General features: G+C 38.1%; 1 protein-coding gene across 2 annotated transcripts in view; it reads right to left on the bottom strand.

Moving 5' to 3' along the window:
- KYAT3 (kynurenine aminotransferase 3) overlaps positions 1 to 20,399 on the bottom strand; it is a 29,967-nt gene that overhangs the window by 905 nt on the left and 8,663 nt on the right. For both annotated transcript variants that reach the window (XM_032218326.1, XM_032218327.1), the window contains 10 exons: positions 18,015 to 18,073; positions 15,715 to 15,859; positions 13,873 to 14,022; positions 10,653 to 10,739; positions 8,808 to 8,933; positions 8,596 to 8,716; positions 4,500 to 4,576; positions 3,439 to 3,528; positions 2,226 to 2,412; positions 208 to 281 (listed from right to left, as the gene is read on the bottom strand). In XM_032218326.1, coding sequence (XP_032074217.1) covers positions 208 to 281; positions 2,226 to 2,412; positions 3,439 to 3,528; positions 4,500 to 4,576; positions 8,596 to 8,716; positions 8,808 to 8,933; positions 10,653 to 10,739; positions 13,873 to 14,022; positions 15,715 to 15,859; positions 18,015 to 18,073 — 1,116 coding nt within the window. The remainder of the gene's footprint in view (positions 1 to 207; positions 282 to 2,225; positions 2,413 to 3,438; positions 3,529 to 4,499; positions 4,577 to 8,595; positions 8,717 to 8,807; positions 8,934 to 10,652; positions 10,740 to 13,872; positions 14,023 to 15,714; positions 15,860 to 18,014; positions 18,074 to 20,399) is intronic.

Raw genomic sequence — 20,399 nt, 5'->3', positions numbered from 1 at the left:
ATTTTATTTCCATTTTTGCTTATGCTACTAAGGAAGAGCTTTTCTATGTTAAACGCCAAGATTCAGAATTGGAGATAAAAAGTTCTGCACGTTTATGGACCTATAACTTTTCACTCTGCATCTCTATATCGGGATTACCTGTTTCAATTTTATTTAAAATATTATAGTTAGATATGAAATATGAAGGAAAAAGAAACCAGAACCTACCTTAGATTTAATCATCCATTTCACAAATTTATAATCATAAGATTTATCTTTTTCCATGTCAGACAGATCTATACCTTTAAAAAATAAATAAATAACACTATTTTCCAGTACAGAAACATCAATTAAGACAACTCCACATTTTTGCAGATACACAAAATCAATCTAAGCTGGGGAAAATAATGTGGGAACGGTTTTGTTGTGTTCCTTTCCCTATATATCCTCTGAAGCAGTATACCAGGAGTGTCAAACTCAAGCTGCGGGGTGTTTAGATCTGGCCCCATAGGACCACCCTGAAAACAGCAAAGGACCAGCCCGCGGTGCTTCTGCCAGCAAAAACAGCGCTTTTTGCTGGCAGAGGGTTGTAGGAAGACGTCGCAGGATGGCAACTGTCACAGGAAGCCCATTTTTGGAAGCCCGTTTTCGCTGGCAGAGCGCTGGGGCCACCATAGGGGCCCCCGGCACGAGTGATTTTGAGCTAGCCACACCCATCTTGGCCATGCCCACCCTGGCCCCCTGAAATCAAACACAATCCTGATGCAGACCTCAATGAAATCGAGTTTGACACCCCTGCAGTATTACTAATGTTTTCCTTTTATGCAGACTGGTATATAGAAATATTTTGAGGACCCACCATACAAATTAATGGCCTGGTACTTACGAGCATCATGGTATACATCTGCAAGACACTAAATGTCTTGAAGCCGTCAACCTGAATATTTTTTTTTCATTTACGGTGCCAAACCTCTGAATCAAGAACTCATGTAGCCTTCACTACAGGTAGTCCTCAACTTACAACAATTTGTTTAGTGACCATTCAAAGTTAGAACAGCCCTAAAAAGTGACTTCTGACCATTTTTCACACTTAATGACTGTCACAGCATCCCGATGGTCATGTGTTGTGACAATGAATGGGTCAAGATGAAGGGGGGGAGGGGAAGGAGAAAATTGTGGTTAGATTAAACTTGGTAGAAGAGAAAAGTGAGAAATTAGAAGAATAAAGGCAATGAATTGTTGTATCAATGCGCTGGAATCAAGGATAGTTTACAAATAGTCCTCATTTAGTGACTGCCTTTTTTAGTGACTCCTGCCAGTTATGCTGGAAGTTATTGTCGTGATGGAAAAGTGTTGTGGCCCAGCAGGTGCCGTTGGAGCTGCCGCCAGACTCCGACAGCGAGGGGTCCTATGAGTCGGCTCTGGAGGATGTGGAGGACCCTGGACAGGGTTCCGACTCCGAGCAGGGCGCAGAGAGGCTGGTTGGCCATCAGGAGGTGCCTGAGCCTTGGACCAGTGGGGAGGAGACAGGGGAGAGTGATCTGGATGCCAGCAGTGAGTTGTTCCTCGATGCCCGGCACTGAAGAGCTAATAGGCGTCAGGAACAGTTGCGCAGTTACAGGAGGTAATTGCACTCAGCTGGTGGTCATTAGGCTCCTCTCCAGACTATAAAAGGACTGCTTCTGCACACGCCCTTTTTGTAGAAGTCAACACAGGAACTAATGTTGGAGAACATTATTGTGAGCTTGGCAGACTGGATTGCTGCCACGGCTTATCTGTGCTGGATTGCTGCCCAAGCTTGTCTGTGCCGGTTTGCTGCCAAGGACCTGTCTGTCTGTTAATTAAATGCCGTAACTTATCTTTGGCTCAGAGTGTGTTGGTGTGGGACGAGGGGGGTCAGAACAGTCATGTGATCAATCTCAAACACTTGGCAACTGGCATGCATTTATGACAAATGCATTGTTCCCCGGTCACTATCTGTAACCTTCCCAGCCAGCTTCCAGCAAGCAAAGTCAATGGGGAAACCCAGATTCGCTTAATAACCACATGATTCACTTAACAACTGCAGCCTTTAACAACTGTGGCAAATGGAACAAAACTCACTTAACTGCCTAGCTTAGCAACAGACATTTTGGGCTCAATTGTAATCACCTGTACAGATTTCTTTCTCCTATTACCTTTCTGATACAGCTTCAATTTTGGTGAAAACAACCTTCTCCCAGCCATAAATTAAGAATGTCACTAACCTAGTGTGGACACATCAACAATCATAAAATATCCTCCCTCGGGAATAACAGGCTTCAGTCCAACTTCCAGAAACATCTGAGCCATTCGGTTTCGTTTAATTTCCAGCTCTCTAGGCAAGGAGTAGAAATAGCACTCTGGATCATCCATGCGTTTGAAATCTAACAAAAAGCTTTGGGCTACAGCCTCCTGTAAAGCCAAACCCATTAAGAAAAAGTTGAAATAATCAACATAAACCAAAGACGCCTATGAGATCTAAGTTTAATGATAACAATGCTATCTTTAAATCTCAAAATTGTAATTGTTTTTCGCTAAGAGTGCTCACCAAAATAGATGTTCCATTCACAAGAAACATGTCGGGACCTTATTCTATCGTTGGGCTACATTTATTTGAAGATATTTTTTTTCTTTCAACCTTCAGCCTCATTATTTTAATTAATTCAGTATGTAGTTGTGTTCAACTTTTGTCAATAATATTATTCCAAATTGTTTAACCAGGATTATGGTTTTAGGATAATATAAAATTATTAAGGGATCTACAATACCATTTCGTAATTTTTAATTATGAATAAAATCTAGTCATCTATTCACATTCCTCTCTTCTTCCTTGGAAAAGGAACAAGTGTCCCAAATACTTATAAAGCTTAAATCTAACCACAAATATACAGAACACTACACTCTAATATAAAGATTGTTTATAGGTGATGCTTTGCCAAATTAGAATTGTCTATAAAATTACTTGATATAATTGGCTATAAAACTACTGGATAAGTTTCACATCAGCAAAAATCTCTTTTCCACTACAGTATTCATTTCTCAACAAATGAAAACCGAAATGGAACAGATTTTTATTTTCTCAGATAACCAAGAAATGGTTATTCCAATGCTGATTCACACTGCGTCTATTCCTTAAAGAACCCACCTACTGTTATTATTTAGCGTATGATGTATCTTATATTGACTTGCAATATACATTAATATTTCACATAGATTAATGAAACACAATATGACATAAATGTTAAAAAGATATTCAAATATGTCTAGAAACACAACATCATTTATATTGGGGGGGGGAATCAGATAACACACTTACAATTTGCATCCATATATTTCTTCCTTATCAGTTTTAAATCCATACTTTCCATATTTCTGACCTCCCAAATGTGCAAAATGTTTTACAAAAACATCATTTCCTTTGTATGCTTTTGTACTTACTTGTAATGGAGTTGGGCATGTATAAATGGTATTTTGTTGAACAACCTGCAAATGTTTTATCAGATGTGAGGGACCGATAGACCAACCAATCTGAAATGAAAGATAAAATATGCATTATTTGTTGACTGTTTACTTACATTTACAAAACAACAAATTCTAGGAAGCACTCAGGCGTACGCTCCTTTCATCTATGTCATGATATATACATTGTGCCTGCTTTGCAGATAAATTCACAGAACTTATAATATACAAAAAACATTTATTTTCCCACAGAATCCCCATCAGTCACTGATAGGCAACTGATATACTTAGAGAAGAAGAATTTTCTTTCAGTGGATGAAAAGTTTTCTCCCTAAATCTTTTACGAAGTTATTATTGGGTAATGGAAGACAATAGAATCAGAGATTCAGAGAGCAGTAAACCCTTTATTTAAAAAGATACTTTAAAAAAAACACACACCAAGCTACACTTTCTAGAATTAAACATCTATTTTGTAAACAAGTGGCATATATAATGATATTTAAAAATACATATACATACATCATTTATGTCTCTATAAATTTCCATACGTTGACATATTAAAATTCCCCTATGGTCATGCCTATTTGAGATTTAACAGAGATCTTAAAATTTATTTGTATACATATGGGATTTATATATGGGGTTTCCTCAATTTTTATTTCTGAATGCAACCTTTCGTGATATATTTCACTATAGTGGTAATGTCCCAAATCTTACCAGTATATTTTCAATAGAACTGTGAAGATCAAAATTCAGAAGCATGTTCTAGAATTAGATTTAGTTCTTCATTCAGTAGTACCCATCTTTAAATTCAAATTAGAACTACCATATGAAATATACAGCTGGACATATATTACAATTTAAGGTTGATAATAAAAATCTCTTAAATTCAGTTCTTTTCAGCCTTTAATTTTTTAAAATGTCTTTGAGCGTATATAATTTGCAAATATTGGTCTACATTCACTAGTCTCAATGTTCTAATTCAACACTACCTAAATATATGACTGTTCATGGAAGCAATTTCTAACTAAATCCATTACCTTCCAGCCAGTTACACTGTATGTTTTTCCAGCGCTTCCTATTGTTACTGTTCTCTCCCACATTCCAGGCAAAGTAGCTGTTCATATTAAAACAAGTTGATTGATATTTTATTTACGAAAAATTATATTTTGCCCTTCTGATACATGGTCACCATTCAGTAATTACATTCTGTAGAGATACCAAATTTCACTTTACAAACAGATATCCATTAAAATGACACGGTAGAAATGATTGTATTTATGATCAATAAAATAAGTTCAGAGCTGTAAATAATGAACTGGAAGAAAACTATCTGACAAAGATAAAATTATTTTTCTAGTTCACAAGGATATGTATACTAAAAGCTTTCTATGATACAAATTAGCACTGAATTAAACCGGTCTTAAATGTCCATTCCCCAGCTATGAGTTTGGAATGTATTGGGGAAGTTGGCCCCAAAACTGGTTATTCAGTTTTAGCGGATTTAAATACGAAGGTTATCACGGAACATTTGTTATATGAAATAAAGACTGAAAGTGCTTTCATATCCAATCAGATTCAAAAATAATATCGGTAAGACAACATACAGATTCAAATCAGCACTATCCCTATGAAGCTATCAGGAGAATCCTCATTTACAATATGCATTAAGTTTGTCAGCACAACTTCCATTTTGCACAAGGCAGATAAGAAAAGTGATTTAGTATTCTACACGAGAGGAAACTATCTTGATGATAGCACAACGAGCGTACCGATTCCATGTACTATCACTCACGGCCTCCATTAAGAAGGTATTGGAGAATTATAACTGATGCTGCAAATTGATGCAATATTCATTTTCATGATACATGTGTCACTTCAATTGATGGAATATAAGAAACTTAATACAACTCTGTCTCTAGGGAGAGGATTTATGTTCTCTTCCTTGTATAAACTTCACGTACAAAATAAATAAGCTAAAGAAGAATCGCTTTCTAGGAAAAATAGGAGGAATAGTTTGTTGAGTTTGTAAACATAACTGTCATCTATACCTAGGTTTTACAATCTGAAATTGTTCCATGGGATTTGCTTAAAAGTGCCCAAGAAGAAAGAAGTGTACGTAAATAAGAACTTCATCTGAAATGTTTTATACGGAGTTTTCTATGCATCCTATTTGGTGCAATAAAAATACCTTATGAGATTACACACACACACACTTTTCACAAAACACCAAAAAATAAATTTACATAAAGAATGTGACATTCTTTACATACAATCTTATAAAATAAGAATGTAGTGAAACAGTATTTGCTGATTTGATCTCTTTGCTCAGGCCTTTGGCAAATGATTGAAGTTGCTTTTTTATATTTTCATTGTATCCCATCTGAAGTTGTTATCTCAGTTGTTGTCTTTGTTTTGCAACTTTTTTTTTCTGTTTTTAATGTTTTTAACTATCTGTAAACCTCCCAGAGTCACTGGGAATCGGGCAACATATGAATTTAGTTGAATAATAAATGGTAGTAATACCAATGAAAATATTCAATTAATTTTGTCAACAAGCAGTTTTCAATTCCTGTTTAAATATAAATTTTCATTAATGATTGGTAGCACATAATAAATACCAAATCTATTATGGGTTACGCAAAATAGAAATAAGGGAAGGAAGCTCCCCCATTGCTGGATGCATTTAGACTGAGACATATAGCCATCTCTCAGAAATGTTCCTTCACTGAACAAAGGGTTCAAACCTCTCCTTCCAACTCTTATTGTTTTATGAAAATAATTTAGCATTCAGGGATTCGGCTTTTATGGCGTGAATGCTTTTATAGACATTTCAATGAACGTATGGTTTCATTTTGCAACAATACAGTCAGTCTAATTTTCTTTTTGTAACTCTCATGTTTCCCTGACACTGCTTCTTTTTTCCCCCATTAAAAATCAGCTAAGGAGGGGAAAAAATGGAATGGCTGCAAAAAAAAAAATCATTTGACTAGTGGGACAAAGAAATATTTGTGTGGAAGCATCCAAAGTGGATGAAAGTAATGAAGTTAGAATGGCTCAGACAAACAACAGGTAAGTGTATCTACACCTCCACTGCCTGGAAAAAAAGATGGAAATAAATAGAATTTCATCCAAAGTAGAATGAAAAATGAGTCTCCAAAAACTGTAAGCTCTGAAACATATGTTGTAAAAATCACCAGATGGATATCTTTTTCTGATAGCAAATAAATCCAACCTTGAAAATCACTTCATCCCACCTACTGGGTGAATGTATATCTAATTAGAACTGATGGAGTTTAAAGTACTAGCAATAAATCACTATCTAAGAGCAGAATGTCATACAGTAATCATTTTGCAACTATAAGTTTTGGGGCTCTGCCAGCGGGAAGAAAATTAGGAGTTAAAATATTCAGTTACCTTTGGGGAAGCCAAAGAGTAATTCATCACAACAATTCAAACATATCAAATAGCATAATTTGATCATGTCAAATAATGTTTGGATGAGTTTGTCTGGGCTCGGAAACTACACAGGGTCAAATTTGATTACTACCTGGAAAAGACATCACCAAAAAGCTGCAAACTAGATTGGGAAAACTTTGAAGAAGGCAACGAGACAAGACCCTGCTGCATATCTGCAAAGAAAACCATGTTGATGTATGAATGTAATCACCCTCAGGAGCTCAACTCAAGCTTGAAAAATTCTTTAATTGAATTATGTAACATTTACATATATAATAACAATAAAATTGCATTGAATTACTGTTTCCCCAAAAATAAGACAGGGTCTTATATTCTTTTGAAAATAAGGCTTGGCCTTATTTTGGGGGAAGCCTTATTATTTTTGAGGTGTAGGAGGCCCTTTAACCTCGCCCATGGTCTGTGGATCAGCTGATCCAGAGAGGGCCGGAAGTTCTGTCTCTGTTCTCTCATCCCCCCCACCCCCAGGAAATGGCAGGGACCAGCTGTGCATGCATGTAAATATTTTAGGGGAGGGCTTATTATCAGGGGAGGGCTTATTTTAGCACATGCGCTCAAAAGCCTGATTGGGCTTATTATCCAGGGAGGGCTTATTTTCGAGGAAACAGGGTATATGACTTACTTTAAGTCAGATACTTAATATTCTTCAACTTCAACATTATTTTCTAAAGCTAAATGTGTGTGCCTTTTTGCCTTTTTAAAAAATATTATAATTAACAGGCAATATTTCATTAAATAAGGTGGGGGGGCAGAATGGGACAACTCGCCCCAGCCAACTCTCCCAGGCCATCTCGTCGCGGTTATCTCCCCTCAGCTAACTCACCCCAGGACAACTCACAACAGGACAATTTAATGTGGAATCACTCAAGAAAGGGACAAGCAGCTCACCCCAGCCTTGAGGGACTTCTAACTTGAGAAGGTTCAAATCTAAAGCAAGACAAGACCTGCTGCAATTCACTTGTCCCTCTCTTGAGTTATCCTGTGTTCAATTGTCCCGCAGCAAGTTGCCATGGTGAGCGGACCAAGGTGAGTCGGCCGCAAAGAGTTGTCCTAGAGTCTAGACCAGTGTTTCTCAACCTTGGCGACTTTAAGCTCTCGCTGGCTGGGGAATTCTGGGAGTTGAAGTCCACAGGACTTAAAGTCCACATGACTTAAAGTCGCCAAGGTTGAGAAACACTGGTCTAGACCCTTTCCATAGCCCTAGGTCCTTTTGTATATAATTCTAAAACAAAAACAGTTAATTTTCGGTTTAGAATTATATGCGAATCCATCCAATATGATTTATCATAGTAAATCCGACCATTATACCTTGTTTAACACATCCCGGTTAAAGGACATAGGCTTAGCATTACCTATGAGTACAGCCATATTCTCAAATATTTATTTATTTAATCATCCATTTTTTCATTCATTAAATTTATATGTTGCCCCATCTCACTCTGAAGAACAAAATATAAGGAGATATAAACATGTTTCCTTTTTGTTCAACAGCTAAATTCAAAATATTTAATATTTTTAAAAATAAGCTTTTTACTGATAGTTTTTCAAAAAACTACTACGTAGTAAAATTAGATAAAATCTATTTCTTAGAAGCGGTAACCAAAATGTGTATTTAGATTTCTCATCATGTACCATTTATACCATTTTAAATTTTAGTACCTATTTTAATATGCTTATTTCCTGTATAAACTATCCATTCATACACCTCATCACTGATGCACAGTGTATCATACTTAATACAGAGATCAGCAATTATCTGGAGCTCTTCTTTTGTATAGACCTAAAATGAAAAGAGAGAAATGTATTCAATATATACTGAGAGAGTGAGTGAGTGAATGAGTGAGTGAGAAACTTCAAAACAGGATGCTTACCTTTCCTATGGGATTGTGAGGTGTATTCAATATAATAGCTTTGGTCTTGGAATTAAATTTATTTGCAAGCTCAGTTGGATCCAAGATCCAGTCACCACTAGAAGCAACTTCTCCATTCACAGATTTCTGGAATAAAACAGAACATATTTTATTAACTGCTAGGACTGTCAAGTGCCAAACCTCCTAAACTGATAGATTTCATTGTTATCAAGACTCAACAAATAAAACCAAATGGATGATAAATAATTAGATCTCTCCCTCTCTGTGTGTCTGTCTCTCTCTGTGTGTGTATCTCTCTGTGTGTGTCTCTCTCTCTCATTCCCTCACACTGAACATATTGTCTTGGGGAAAAACAAAGTAAAAAAAGGGAGCAAATATGAAAGAGGTTCATAAGGGTAAAAACTGTTAATTTTTTTAACTTTACTGAAAAAATGCCTGTCAATTAGTTTGACACAATTTTTTAAGAAGGGCCTATTACAGAGCGAGATTTGAGTTGATGGATTCCATGGCAAAAGGGGGCACATCCATCGCTCGACATATCATGAGAGGACTTGCACATGTGGCCCCAGACACTGAAAATTTTACTCATGTTTTGCTCAATTGTCAATTATATGCCTCCCGCAGGTTCAGATACTTATCATCCACATTGGAAAGAACGGTTCCACCACAAATCCGCGAAGCCCTTATCCGCGGAGACATAAGCGCGAAGACTAATTCGCGCCGTTCTAAGCGCTAAGGAAAAATGCGACCCTACCGCGATGACATAAGCGCGGAGGGCAAAATCGCACATTCCCAAGCACTCAGTACCCTAAACCTTACCCTAAACCTAACCCTAAACGTAACGCTAAACCTAAACCTAAACCTAACCCTAAACGTAACGCTAAACCTAACCCTAAACCTAACCCTAAACCTAACCCTAAACCTAACCCTAAACCTAACCCTAAACCTAACCCTAAAACAAACCCTAAAACAAACCCCTAAACCTAATCCTAACTCTTACCTTAATTGAAGTCGGCTTTCTGCCGCAGCGCCATTTTAAAGCGCCCTTCTGTTGCCGCGGCGGTGATGACGCACGGTGATGACGTCGCGGCTTTAGCGCCGCGATTTTATCACCACGATTTTGACTAGCGCGGTTTTGTCGTGCCACGGGAAAGAACAGCTCACTGGGATCTGAACCACAGATTGCCTAACTTTTCACTTGCACTCAAATGTACATATATTGTAAGCAATTTATAATCAAAGCAGCAATCATTTGATTCCTGACTCCTTGTATTACCACACATGCGCTTTATCTCCGTATTTCCCTCTTTTACTCCTATTCCCATGACCAGAACCAGGTCATATATCTTATTTTTTATTTTGTACACTAAACTACACCATTCCTTTACTAAGGAAAACTCAAGAGTTGCATATTCTGTGTGTGTGTGTGTTTGTTTGTTTGTGTGTGTGTGTGGAGAGAGAGAGAGAGAGAGAGAGAGAGAGAGAGAGAGAGAGAGAGAGAGAGAGAGAGAGAGAGAGAGAGAGAGAGAAGGAGAGAGAAGGAGAGAGAGATGGATGAGAGAAACCATTAATATTAAAATAGGTAGGGGTACAGAATTAAGGATACAATAGTCCTACTATTGATTTTTAATTAATGCTGAAGGAAATATTTTCTTAATTTCTTATGTTTTAGGTAAAGAAATGTGAAGAATAGTTGCTATCACACCAGGTATTCAAAATGTAGGAATGAATTAGGCAAGCTCTGGATATTCATCCCTCCTTTCTTTTCTTCCCACAAAGCTTTAAAGACAGTTCAGAGGTTTCTCTTAATTTTCGTTTTCTTGTCACCAAAACCACACTACTCACATTTCTCAAAGGTATAAAAACAGGTGTGGCTCCTGCCATCCTCACCATGGGCTCGTAACAGTCATAGAAGGGTTCAATTATTATTACCTAAAACAAAGATAAGCTACATGAATAAGGGGTTAAAAAGTGAGCTATTTTTTTCTAATGTCAAAAGCAGTATTCAGTCTGACTTAATGATAACTGTACACATTTGTAAACATTTCCTGTATTAAAGCAAAGTGTTTTGGGGGCAGCAAAGAGGGATGCTATCCAGGGATGGGCTTCAAAAATTTCAGCAACGGGTTCTTTGCCCGTTTGCTAGGTGGGCGTGACCACAGTGGGCATGACCTAGTCAGCCTCATGCACCACAGGGGGTGGGGGGTGGGGTATTTTCACCTTCCCCAGGGTCTGGAGCCCTTCCTCCAGCCTGTGGGAAGACGAAAACTACCTCCCCCAGGTTCCGGAGGCCTTCCAGGAGGCCCATTTTTTCCCACTCACCGAGCCTCCACGTGCGCCCTGCAGTTACCTCGCATCCAAAACGGGCCATGAGGAGACTCCTGGGAGGTGTGGGAGAGGAGGGGTGAGGTGGGAGGGGCCAGCCAAGGGTGGGATTTTGAGGTTCTCCGAACCGGCCATAATATTAGCGAAACCTGGCGAACCCATAGCAGCCCACCCTAATGCTATCTTAAATAACAGATTTTCTCAGTGTTTCTTCTTGTAAAATGCCATAGCTATTCCAAATTTAGAAAGAATATGTTATGAAAGATCAGGTCTAAATATGAAGGTTCAATTCAGTTGATTTAATCCTAAACCTTATGCAAAGGAATAGCAATAGCAATAGCAGTTAGACTTATATACCGCTTCATAGGGCTTTCAGCCCTCTCTAAGCGGTTTACAGAGTCAGCATATCACCCCCACAGTCTGGGTCCTCATTTCACCCACCTCGGAAGGATGGAAGGCTGAGTCAACCTTGAGCCTGTGAGATTAGAACCGCTGAACTGCAGATAACAGTCAGCTGAAGTGGCCTGCAGTACTGCACCCTAACCACTGCGCCACCTCGGCTCAACTAATCTTCTCAACTAACAGTAAGCACCTGGCTAGATAAGCCAGAGGTGGGTTGTTACCAGTTCGCATTGATTTGGGCGAACCGGTAGTGGAAATTGGGACTGGATCGCCAAACTAGTAGAAGCGGCAGACTGGCCATGTCTCCAAACCAGTTCCCGGGTCACCGCTGCCAGCTTCTTTTTTTAGTCATATTTTCATGTTCTGTGCATACGCAGAACAATTTACAGACAACTGTGAATGCACGCACATCACGCGTCTGATCCGCGCAAATCAAACTGGCAGCAACGCCAGCAGCAACCCTCCCCTGAGAGGCGGTTCAACGGCACTCAAATGGGAACTAGATTTAGTAGTTACTGGCTACAAAGGGATTCTAGGTTGATCCCTCTTTTCACTCTGCCATTTCTTCTCCTACAAAATGAGACGTATGGAAAGAAAAAGAAAACAACAGATCAAGAGGTGATGTCTGCATTGCATGTGCTGGAGATAAATGGAAGGAATTGGAGATACAGGTAGTTCTTGACTTATAACCACAACCAGAATTTTCACTGGTAAGCAAGGCAGTTATTAAGTGAGCTGCACCTGATTTTATTACATTACGGGGGAGGGCCTTCTCTGTAGCTGCTCCGGCCCTATGGAACGATCTCCCCGTTGAGATCCGGACCCTTACTACCCTTCTGGCCTTCCGCAAAGCAATCAAGACCTGGCTGTTCCGGCAGGCCTGGGGCTGTTGATTTATCCAGCCCCCATCCTAAATTATGAATGTTGTTGAATTTTTAATGTTGTTTTTTTATTTTTTATGTCCCCCCTTCCCTTTTTACCTGTAAGCCGCTCTGAGTCTTCCGAGAGTAGGCGGCATACAAACCAATAAAATGAAATGAAATGAAATGAAATTACCTTTTTGCCACCATTTTTAAGTGAATCCCTGCAATTCTTTAGTGAATAATGAGGTCATTAAGGGTATCTGGCTTCCCCATTGATTTTGGTTGTCGGAAGCCATCTGGGAAGGCTGCAAATGGTGATCACATGACCTAGGAATGCAGCAACCATTGTAAATACATGCTGGTTGCCAAGGGCCTAAATTTTGATCATGTGACTACGGGGATGCTGCAATGGTCATTACGTAACTGGATTGTTGATAAGTCTGTTTTTTCAGTGCCATTGTAACTTTAAACAGTTGTTAAATGAATAGTTGCAGGCTGAGGACTGACTGTATCGAACAGAGACAACAGAACTGAACAGTGAAAAGAGAGAATATGTGTGTGACAGAATATGGCATGTGTATAAAAAGCCGTGATTTCATTGTCAGATTTCCCCTGAGTGAAATTACTTAAATATCCTAATTTTTTAATCAATCCTGTTCCTAATTTTACAAGAGCTGAAAGAAAACTCTTATTACTCATAGTCTCATATCATTCCAAGCAAAAGACAATAAGAAGGTGAAATCTTATCTCAAATTTAAAGAAATCCACATCCAATTTTTAAACATCATGAAATAAATTTTACTATGGGTTTAAAGCTTTTGTAGACTGCTAGAAAATCCATGATAGAATGTAGCTTTATTATAATCTCTTTTTAAACTCTCTTTAATTTTATATTTTTGAAAGCAAAAAGCATTATTTTAAGGCCAAGGTAACAGCTGACTGCAAAATGTATATGCATTAGCCTGCAGATAAAGCTACAGCTACAGAACCATTTTTGAAAAGCAGACGCGGGGGGGGGGAGGGGGTTGTTTAGTAGAATGGGAAATCCTCTTTAACCCAAGCCAGATTTCTACCCGTCAAAAGAGCCAGTTTGAAGTAGTGGTTAAGGTATTGGCCTAAAAACCAGGAGACTGTGAATTCTAGTCCCGCCTTAGGCATGACAGCTAACTGGGTAATTTAGCACCAATCTCTCTCTCTCTCCCTCCCTCCCTCTCCCTCCCTCCCTCCCTCCCTCTCTCTCAACTCAAGTCACTTCACAGGGTTGTTGTTGTTGTGGGGAAAATAGGAGGAAGAAGTATTATGTAGGCTTACTACCCTGAGTTGCTTATAAAGTAACAAAGGCAGGATAAAAATATCTACTTAAAATAATTAAGGAATCATTTGAGAAATTGCATTTAATTTCAACATTGGTTTTTAATAAAAACAAAAATATATGAACCAGTTATTTTATAGCAGGAATTATTGCAAAGACTTACTTCATCATCTGCTTCAATAAGTCCCTGTATTGCACTAAACAGGGATCCATATGCCCCTACTGTCACCAGAATATCCGTGTGTGGATCAATCTGTTCTCTGCAAACTTTTCCATACACTTGAGACAGGACTTTCACCAATGATGGATGACCCTGAGTACATTTTTTTAAAGAGAGAGAGAGAGAACTAGTTAATAAGAAACACAGAAAAATGTCAGCTATGTGTGAGTGACGCATGCATTAGTTCAAAACGTAAGTAGATAGATTACTTATTACTAACTTATTACTTACAGCCAGAGTTGTAAGAGTTTCCAAATTGTGTAATGCCCCAGGGCACCACAACAAACCCATAGGTGTGTCATGGGATATTTTAAATTTTTGCTACATCCATTTGCAAAACTGGGGGTTTGGGGAGTGTTTTGGCGGAAGGGTACCACAAAAAAAATTACTGAAACACTCAGGGTTCTCTGAATCAAGAAAATTTGTGAACCTGTGGTTTAGAATAACGTCCTTTTTACAAACCTGCAGTTCCTAGAATCGGGGCAACTGGATGGAACTGAGCATTTACTGGCTGGATGCCCTTTCTGATGCCTATGCGGAGTTGGCAGTAAATATTTTTCCTTTGCACTTTAGGAAAGAAACATCTGCCGCTACCTAGGATTGAATTCTCAACCTTCCAAAAGACAAGAATCTTCACCACTAGGCCACCACATTGCTTTCAACCTCTTCCTTAGAATATTAGGTCTTAATAATTGTATCAGGGCTTTGTTTGTGCTAAATATCCGAATATATTTTTGTAAAAGATGGGAAGTGTTAAGTTCAATGAACTAACATAAGGAAATTCCATCAAAACGTTTCTCTATTTATATAAACATTTTAATTTAATTATATGAATGTATTGAGTCATGCAAATCTTGTTGGTTTATCATCATCATCATCAAATAGGACAATAATATATCAATGTGCTCTGAGAAATTCTGGGAAATCCACACTAGTTTAGTTTAATGTATTAAATAGGTTGTACAAATGGATGAAATGGGAATTAATTGCATTTGCATAAACACTAATTTCAGTGGCAAAGACCAACCAAAGAACACAATCTTGTATTTCTATTCAGAATAAGAATGTAGAATAGAATAGAATAGAATAGAACAGAACAGAACAGAACAGAATTCTTTATTGACCAAGTGTGATTGGACACACAAGGAATTTGCCTTTGGTGCATATGTTCTCAGTGTACATCAGTGGTAGTCAACCTGGTCCCTACCACCCACTTGTGGGCGTTCCAGCTTTCATGGTGGGCGGTAGAGGTTTAGTCTGATACTGAAGCACTTTCCTTTTTTTAAATTTAATTGACTTCCCTACTTTATAATCACCATTACTGTGGAACCAGAGGGCGGTTAGAAAATTTTACTACTAACAGAGATACAAAAGTGGGCGGAAGGTATAAAAAGGTTGACTACCCTTGGTGTACATAAGAAAAATAAAATAGAATACATTCATCAACAATCATAAGATACAACACTTAATGATAATCATAGGTTACTAATAAAGCAATCAAATTATATTAGGAAACAAATAAAACAATATAAATGTTAAAGATACAAGAAACATGGTTATAGTCATAAATGGGAAGAGATAGGTACTGGGAAAGAAGAGAAGAATAATAGTGATACAGTCTTAGTAGGTAATGTGATTAATCTTAATCTTTAATTAATATTAAAAATATTAGTAGATAATAGGTAAAAAGTGAGAAATATAAATAAACAAGCTGAGAAACATTTAGGCTAGGCTATTCATTCAAAGCAAGGTATTTAAAGAGAGCCAGGCATGTAATGCACTCACAAACCCCCGGGTGTACTGGTTCAGCCTATCCACCGATGATGCTTTTGCCAATTCCTCTTTTACATAGTTAGGAGGAGATATATCTGGAAGTCCTTGTCCAAGGTTAACAATAGTGGGATCTGCAGCAACTTTTGTAAATTCCACCCTAGGGAACACAGAAATTATTTCAATCCTATTAAATCCCAAGAAAGAATAGCTCCAATTCTGTGGAAATCATAACACAAAAATAGCAACCGTGCACATTTTTTTTCAAATTCAATTGTTTTATTTTAATAGTCTGTAACAGCCTGAAACAACTGTTCTAGCTTTACTGGAAGCATATCCAATGCTGTTTGGATGATTTTGAGCTGAGGTGGCGCAGTGGTTAGGGTGCAGTACTGCAGGCCACTTCAGCTGACTGTTATCTGCAGTTCAGCGGTTCTAATCTCACCGGCTCAAGGTTGAATCAGCCTTCCATCCTTCCGAGGTGGGTGAAGTAAGGACCCAGACTGTGGGGGCGATATGCTGACTCTGTAAACTGCTTAGAGCGGGCTGAAAGCCCTATGAAGCGGTATGTAAGACTAACTGCTATTGCTATTGCTATTTGGAAATATTTGTGCTCAGAATTGCCTTCCTCCCTAAAAAAAATCAATTTCAAACTTGGGATATTTTTGAAATGATCAGAAGAGCACCAGAATACCTCCCACAAGGTTTAGCAATCTGTTTCAAATTTGCAACATCCTTTCAAACTAGAGCAAATTAAGTGACATCGTGGCCAACCAACTGCACCAGAAACCTCACTATTTTCCCCTGAAATGCTTTCAGAGGCAGTCCCACTGTCATCAAGATTAATAGCCATTGGTCCCCATGACAATCATGAATTGGTCCAATCCTTTTTTGAAATCAGGCAAGCTGGTAGTCATCTATTACATTTTAGAATACTAAATTGCAAAGCCGAAAACATGTTGTGCAAAAAAAAAAATCTTCCTAAATAACGGTACCTATTGGAACAATCCTGCTTTGGGTAGTTTTTAAACTATAAAGTATAGGAGGTTCAAACCTCCAGAAACAAAGGATATTTATTTATGTATATATTTGTTTGTTTATTGTTTCAATACCAGGTTATGTAGCCTGAAAAAAAATATAAATTCATGCCTTATTCAATCCCTTACCCATATATTTATTCCTAACAATCTTCTATAATTGAATAATGAAATATTCTTGGCCATACATTTATGCTTACCTCTAATTGTACACTAAATTAATCTTTAGGCATCACCAGTAATTTTTTTGCTTAACTTCTGCTATTACCATATTTTTGGAGTATAAGACGCACCTTTCCCCCTCCCCCTAAAAGAGCGTGGAAATGTTGGTGCGTCTTATACACCGAATACAGCCATTTTTGTCTTCCCAAGCCCTGCACCTGCATCCCATTTTTGCTAAAAACGGGCAAAAAACTGGGCGTTTTTGCCTTCCTCCAGCCCTCAGCAGAATTCTGCAGGCCTCAGCACAGGTGGGGGAAGTCAAAAACGTCTCTGTTTTTGCAAAAAAACAGCCCGTTTTTGGTCCATTTTTCACAAAAATGGGAGCATTTTTGGCTTCTCCCAGCCCTGCTGAAGCTTGCACAGGGCTCCTGGGAAGACAAAAACTTTTTTTTCTTACTTACCTCTTTGAAATCTTGCTGTGTCTTATACACCGGTGCGTCTTATACTCCAAAAAATATGGTATTTAACGCAACTATGTGAATAGAATTCAATAAAGATAAAATCAGGAAAAATGCCAACTCCTGAGAACTTTAAAAAAGATGAAAAAATGTCCTGAGATGAAAACTGCCAACTTTTCAGCTGATTTCTGTAGCTGAACTCTTTAACAGCACTATGCTGTTTAATCATTATTTAGAAATTTATCTCCTTATGATACAAATCAAAAAATCACACTGATTTTTGCAATCAAAGTGATATTGAAGGAACAAATGAAGACAGAAATAGCACTTAGACTTATATACCGCTTCACAGTGCTTTACAGCCCGCTCTAAGTGGTTTACAGAGTCAGCGTATTGCCCCCAACAATCTGGGTCCTCATTTTACCGACCTCGGAAGGTTGGAAGGCTGAGTCAATCTTGAGCTGGCGAGATTCGATCTGCCAAATTGCTGACAGCCAGTGATCAGCAGAAGTATTCCTGCAGTCCACTCTAACCATTGCGCCACCCTCAGATGAATTTTCCGATGAAAACTTAGTTACCCTACACACCTCTTCAGAAAATGTAATGTTTTCAGGTTTGATTTTTGATTAAATTCATGCTTCCATTCATGATTACTTACCACACATTGCTATCAAGCCCTTCAATACGTTTAGCGTTTTTGTGCTTGAAGTTCATGGCCTAGCAGCAAAAAATAAATAAAAATATCAGAGACAAAAGACCTTTTGTTAGAGACAAAAGAGAGCATATTATTAGATGGTATTTTAATTTGTGCCACCTCTCCTTTTATATTTCCCTCTACGTCTGATCTCCACTTACGAAACAGCATAAACTATAATTATTTCCTTATTTAAAATGAATTTCACTTAACATTGAAGAATGAAAAGTAGATACATCCTGTATGAAAAAGTACTAGACCCAAATGAATGGAAACTGGGTGTAAGGAAAAAGAACGGGGAAGCTGCTTCGAACAGAATTACTCGGGAGAAATATGAGGAGGACGTTGAAGAGAAAGAAGCTGCAGATCAGAAAAAAATGCATGTAAAGATTGCTACAAAAAAAAAGAGGATGAGAAAATACTGTAAATATATCTCTATAGGCAGAAAGTTACAGAGAAAGCAGTCAAAGAAAACAAGGAGTAGGTAAGTTTAAAAGAGAAAGAACAAACACAAAAGTGATTTTGAAGGAGAATTTTAAGAATCATTTGCAAAAGGGTGAATGACTAAAGAATGGTCATAAACGTGAGGATTGGTCATAAAGTTACTTTTCTGTTCTGACCCCCTCCTCCATCCAGTAACGAATGCCGAGACAAGCTTAACTGGAATGTACTTTAATAGCAAGACACCAAAACCTCAGTGGACGAAAGCCAAGCAGAGCAAACAGATAAAGACCTTGGCAGTAACTCAGACAAACTCAGGCAGCAATAAACACAGATAAGGCTTGGCAGCAATCCAGCCCCTGCCAAGCTCATAGTACTGTCCTCCGACATTCAATCCTGTGTTGACTTCTGCAAAAAGGGCCGTGTGCACAAGTAGCTTTTTATAGTCTGGAGAGGAGCCTAATGACCACCAGCTGAGTACAATCACCTCCTGTAAATCCATAATTGTTCCTGACACCTAGTTTGATGGCGTGCATCCAGGAACAACTCACTGCTGGCCTCCGGCTCACTCTCCCTTGTCTCCTCCCCACTGGTCCAAGGCTCAGGTGCCCTGTTCAGAGTCAGAACCCTGTCCAGGGTCCTCCACATCCTCCAGAACTGACTCAGAGGGCCCCTCGCTGTCGGAGTCTGGTGGCAGCTCCAACGGCACCTGCTGGGCCACAACACTTTTCCATCACGACAATAACTTCCAGCATAACTGGCAGGAGTCACTAAACAAGGCAGTCACTAAATGAAGACTACTTGTAAACTATCCTTGATTCCAGCGCATTGATACAACAATTCATTGCCTTTATTCTTCTAATTTCTCACTTTTCTCTTCTACCAAGTTTAATCTAACCACAATTTTCTCCTTCCCCTCCCCCCCTTCATCTTGACCCATTCATTGTCTTTATATGGCTAAACCACTTCAAGAGTGCTTCCTTCATACTGATCAAATGCTTGTATATCCAGTCCAAATTCCTGTAGCATTCATTTGTACTTGATCTGACTATTTTTATTTTATCACACATACTTCATGACTCCATTCAATTACTTTTTGTCTTTCACCTGATACAACAAACTTCCCAAATAACAAATACACATGTTCATTTCTCTGAATAAGTGTTTATTCATTACAACAGACTATAACCTCCATCCATTTCTCCAACTTTAATACAAATTCTACCAAGGTATACTATGCACTTGTTCTAAATGTCACCTTTTATGCATAATTTGTAACTGTTCACTTTCTCTGTCAAACACTACTACCTTGGTGTTTGATATATTAAGTTTAGATTAATATGCTTCATTGCATCATTCCATCTAATATTTGTTGAAAAACACAGATATTTGGCTAGCACTGCATTGTCCTAATATGCATACAAAATTATATTTACATTTACATTGTCAACCAATACACTTGTTTACATCGTTACAGAACTCCTTAAACAATCTAAACATGTATCATGGATTATTAAACATATTTTTACATTTTAATGCATTTTAACATCTCATAGCATTTTTTTCTGGATGCTAGCAATTATAACATTTTTTTTTAAATATGGTATACCTTTAATATTTTTGCCTTACTATTTATGACTACAAAATGGAATAGCACAATGGGAATCATGCATCTACCGGTATCTATGTACAGCAACATTATAAAATATAACCCTGCTAAATTTCTTTGTTTGGCTCATGGTCAATCTAAGTACAGAACTCCTCTGGTTATACAACCCAAATGAACCAAGAAATTCTGAATAAATGAGAGAATATGTGGGGGGGGGGGAACCTTGTTATTCTAGCTCTTTCTCTCTCAATCTTTTCAATATTATTAAGAATTTTGGCATCGAGTAAATTATAAACCAA

The sequence above is a fragment of the Thamnophis elegans genome, chromosome 5, assembly GCF_009769535.1.
Source record: "Thamnophis elegans isolate rThaEle1 chromosome 5, rThaEle1.pri, whole genome shotgun sequence".
Taxonomy (NCBI): Eukaryota; Metazoa; Chordata; class Lepidosauria; order Squamata; family Colubridae; genus Thamnophis; species Thamnophis elegans.
The sequence above is the reverse complement of the archived record's forward strand: the minus strand, read 5'-3'. Positions and strand labels throughout refer to the sequence as shown.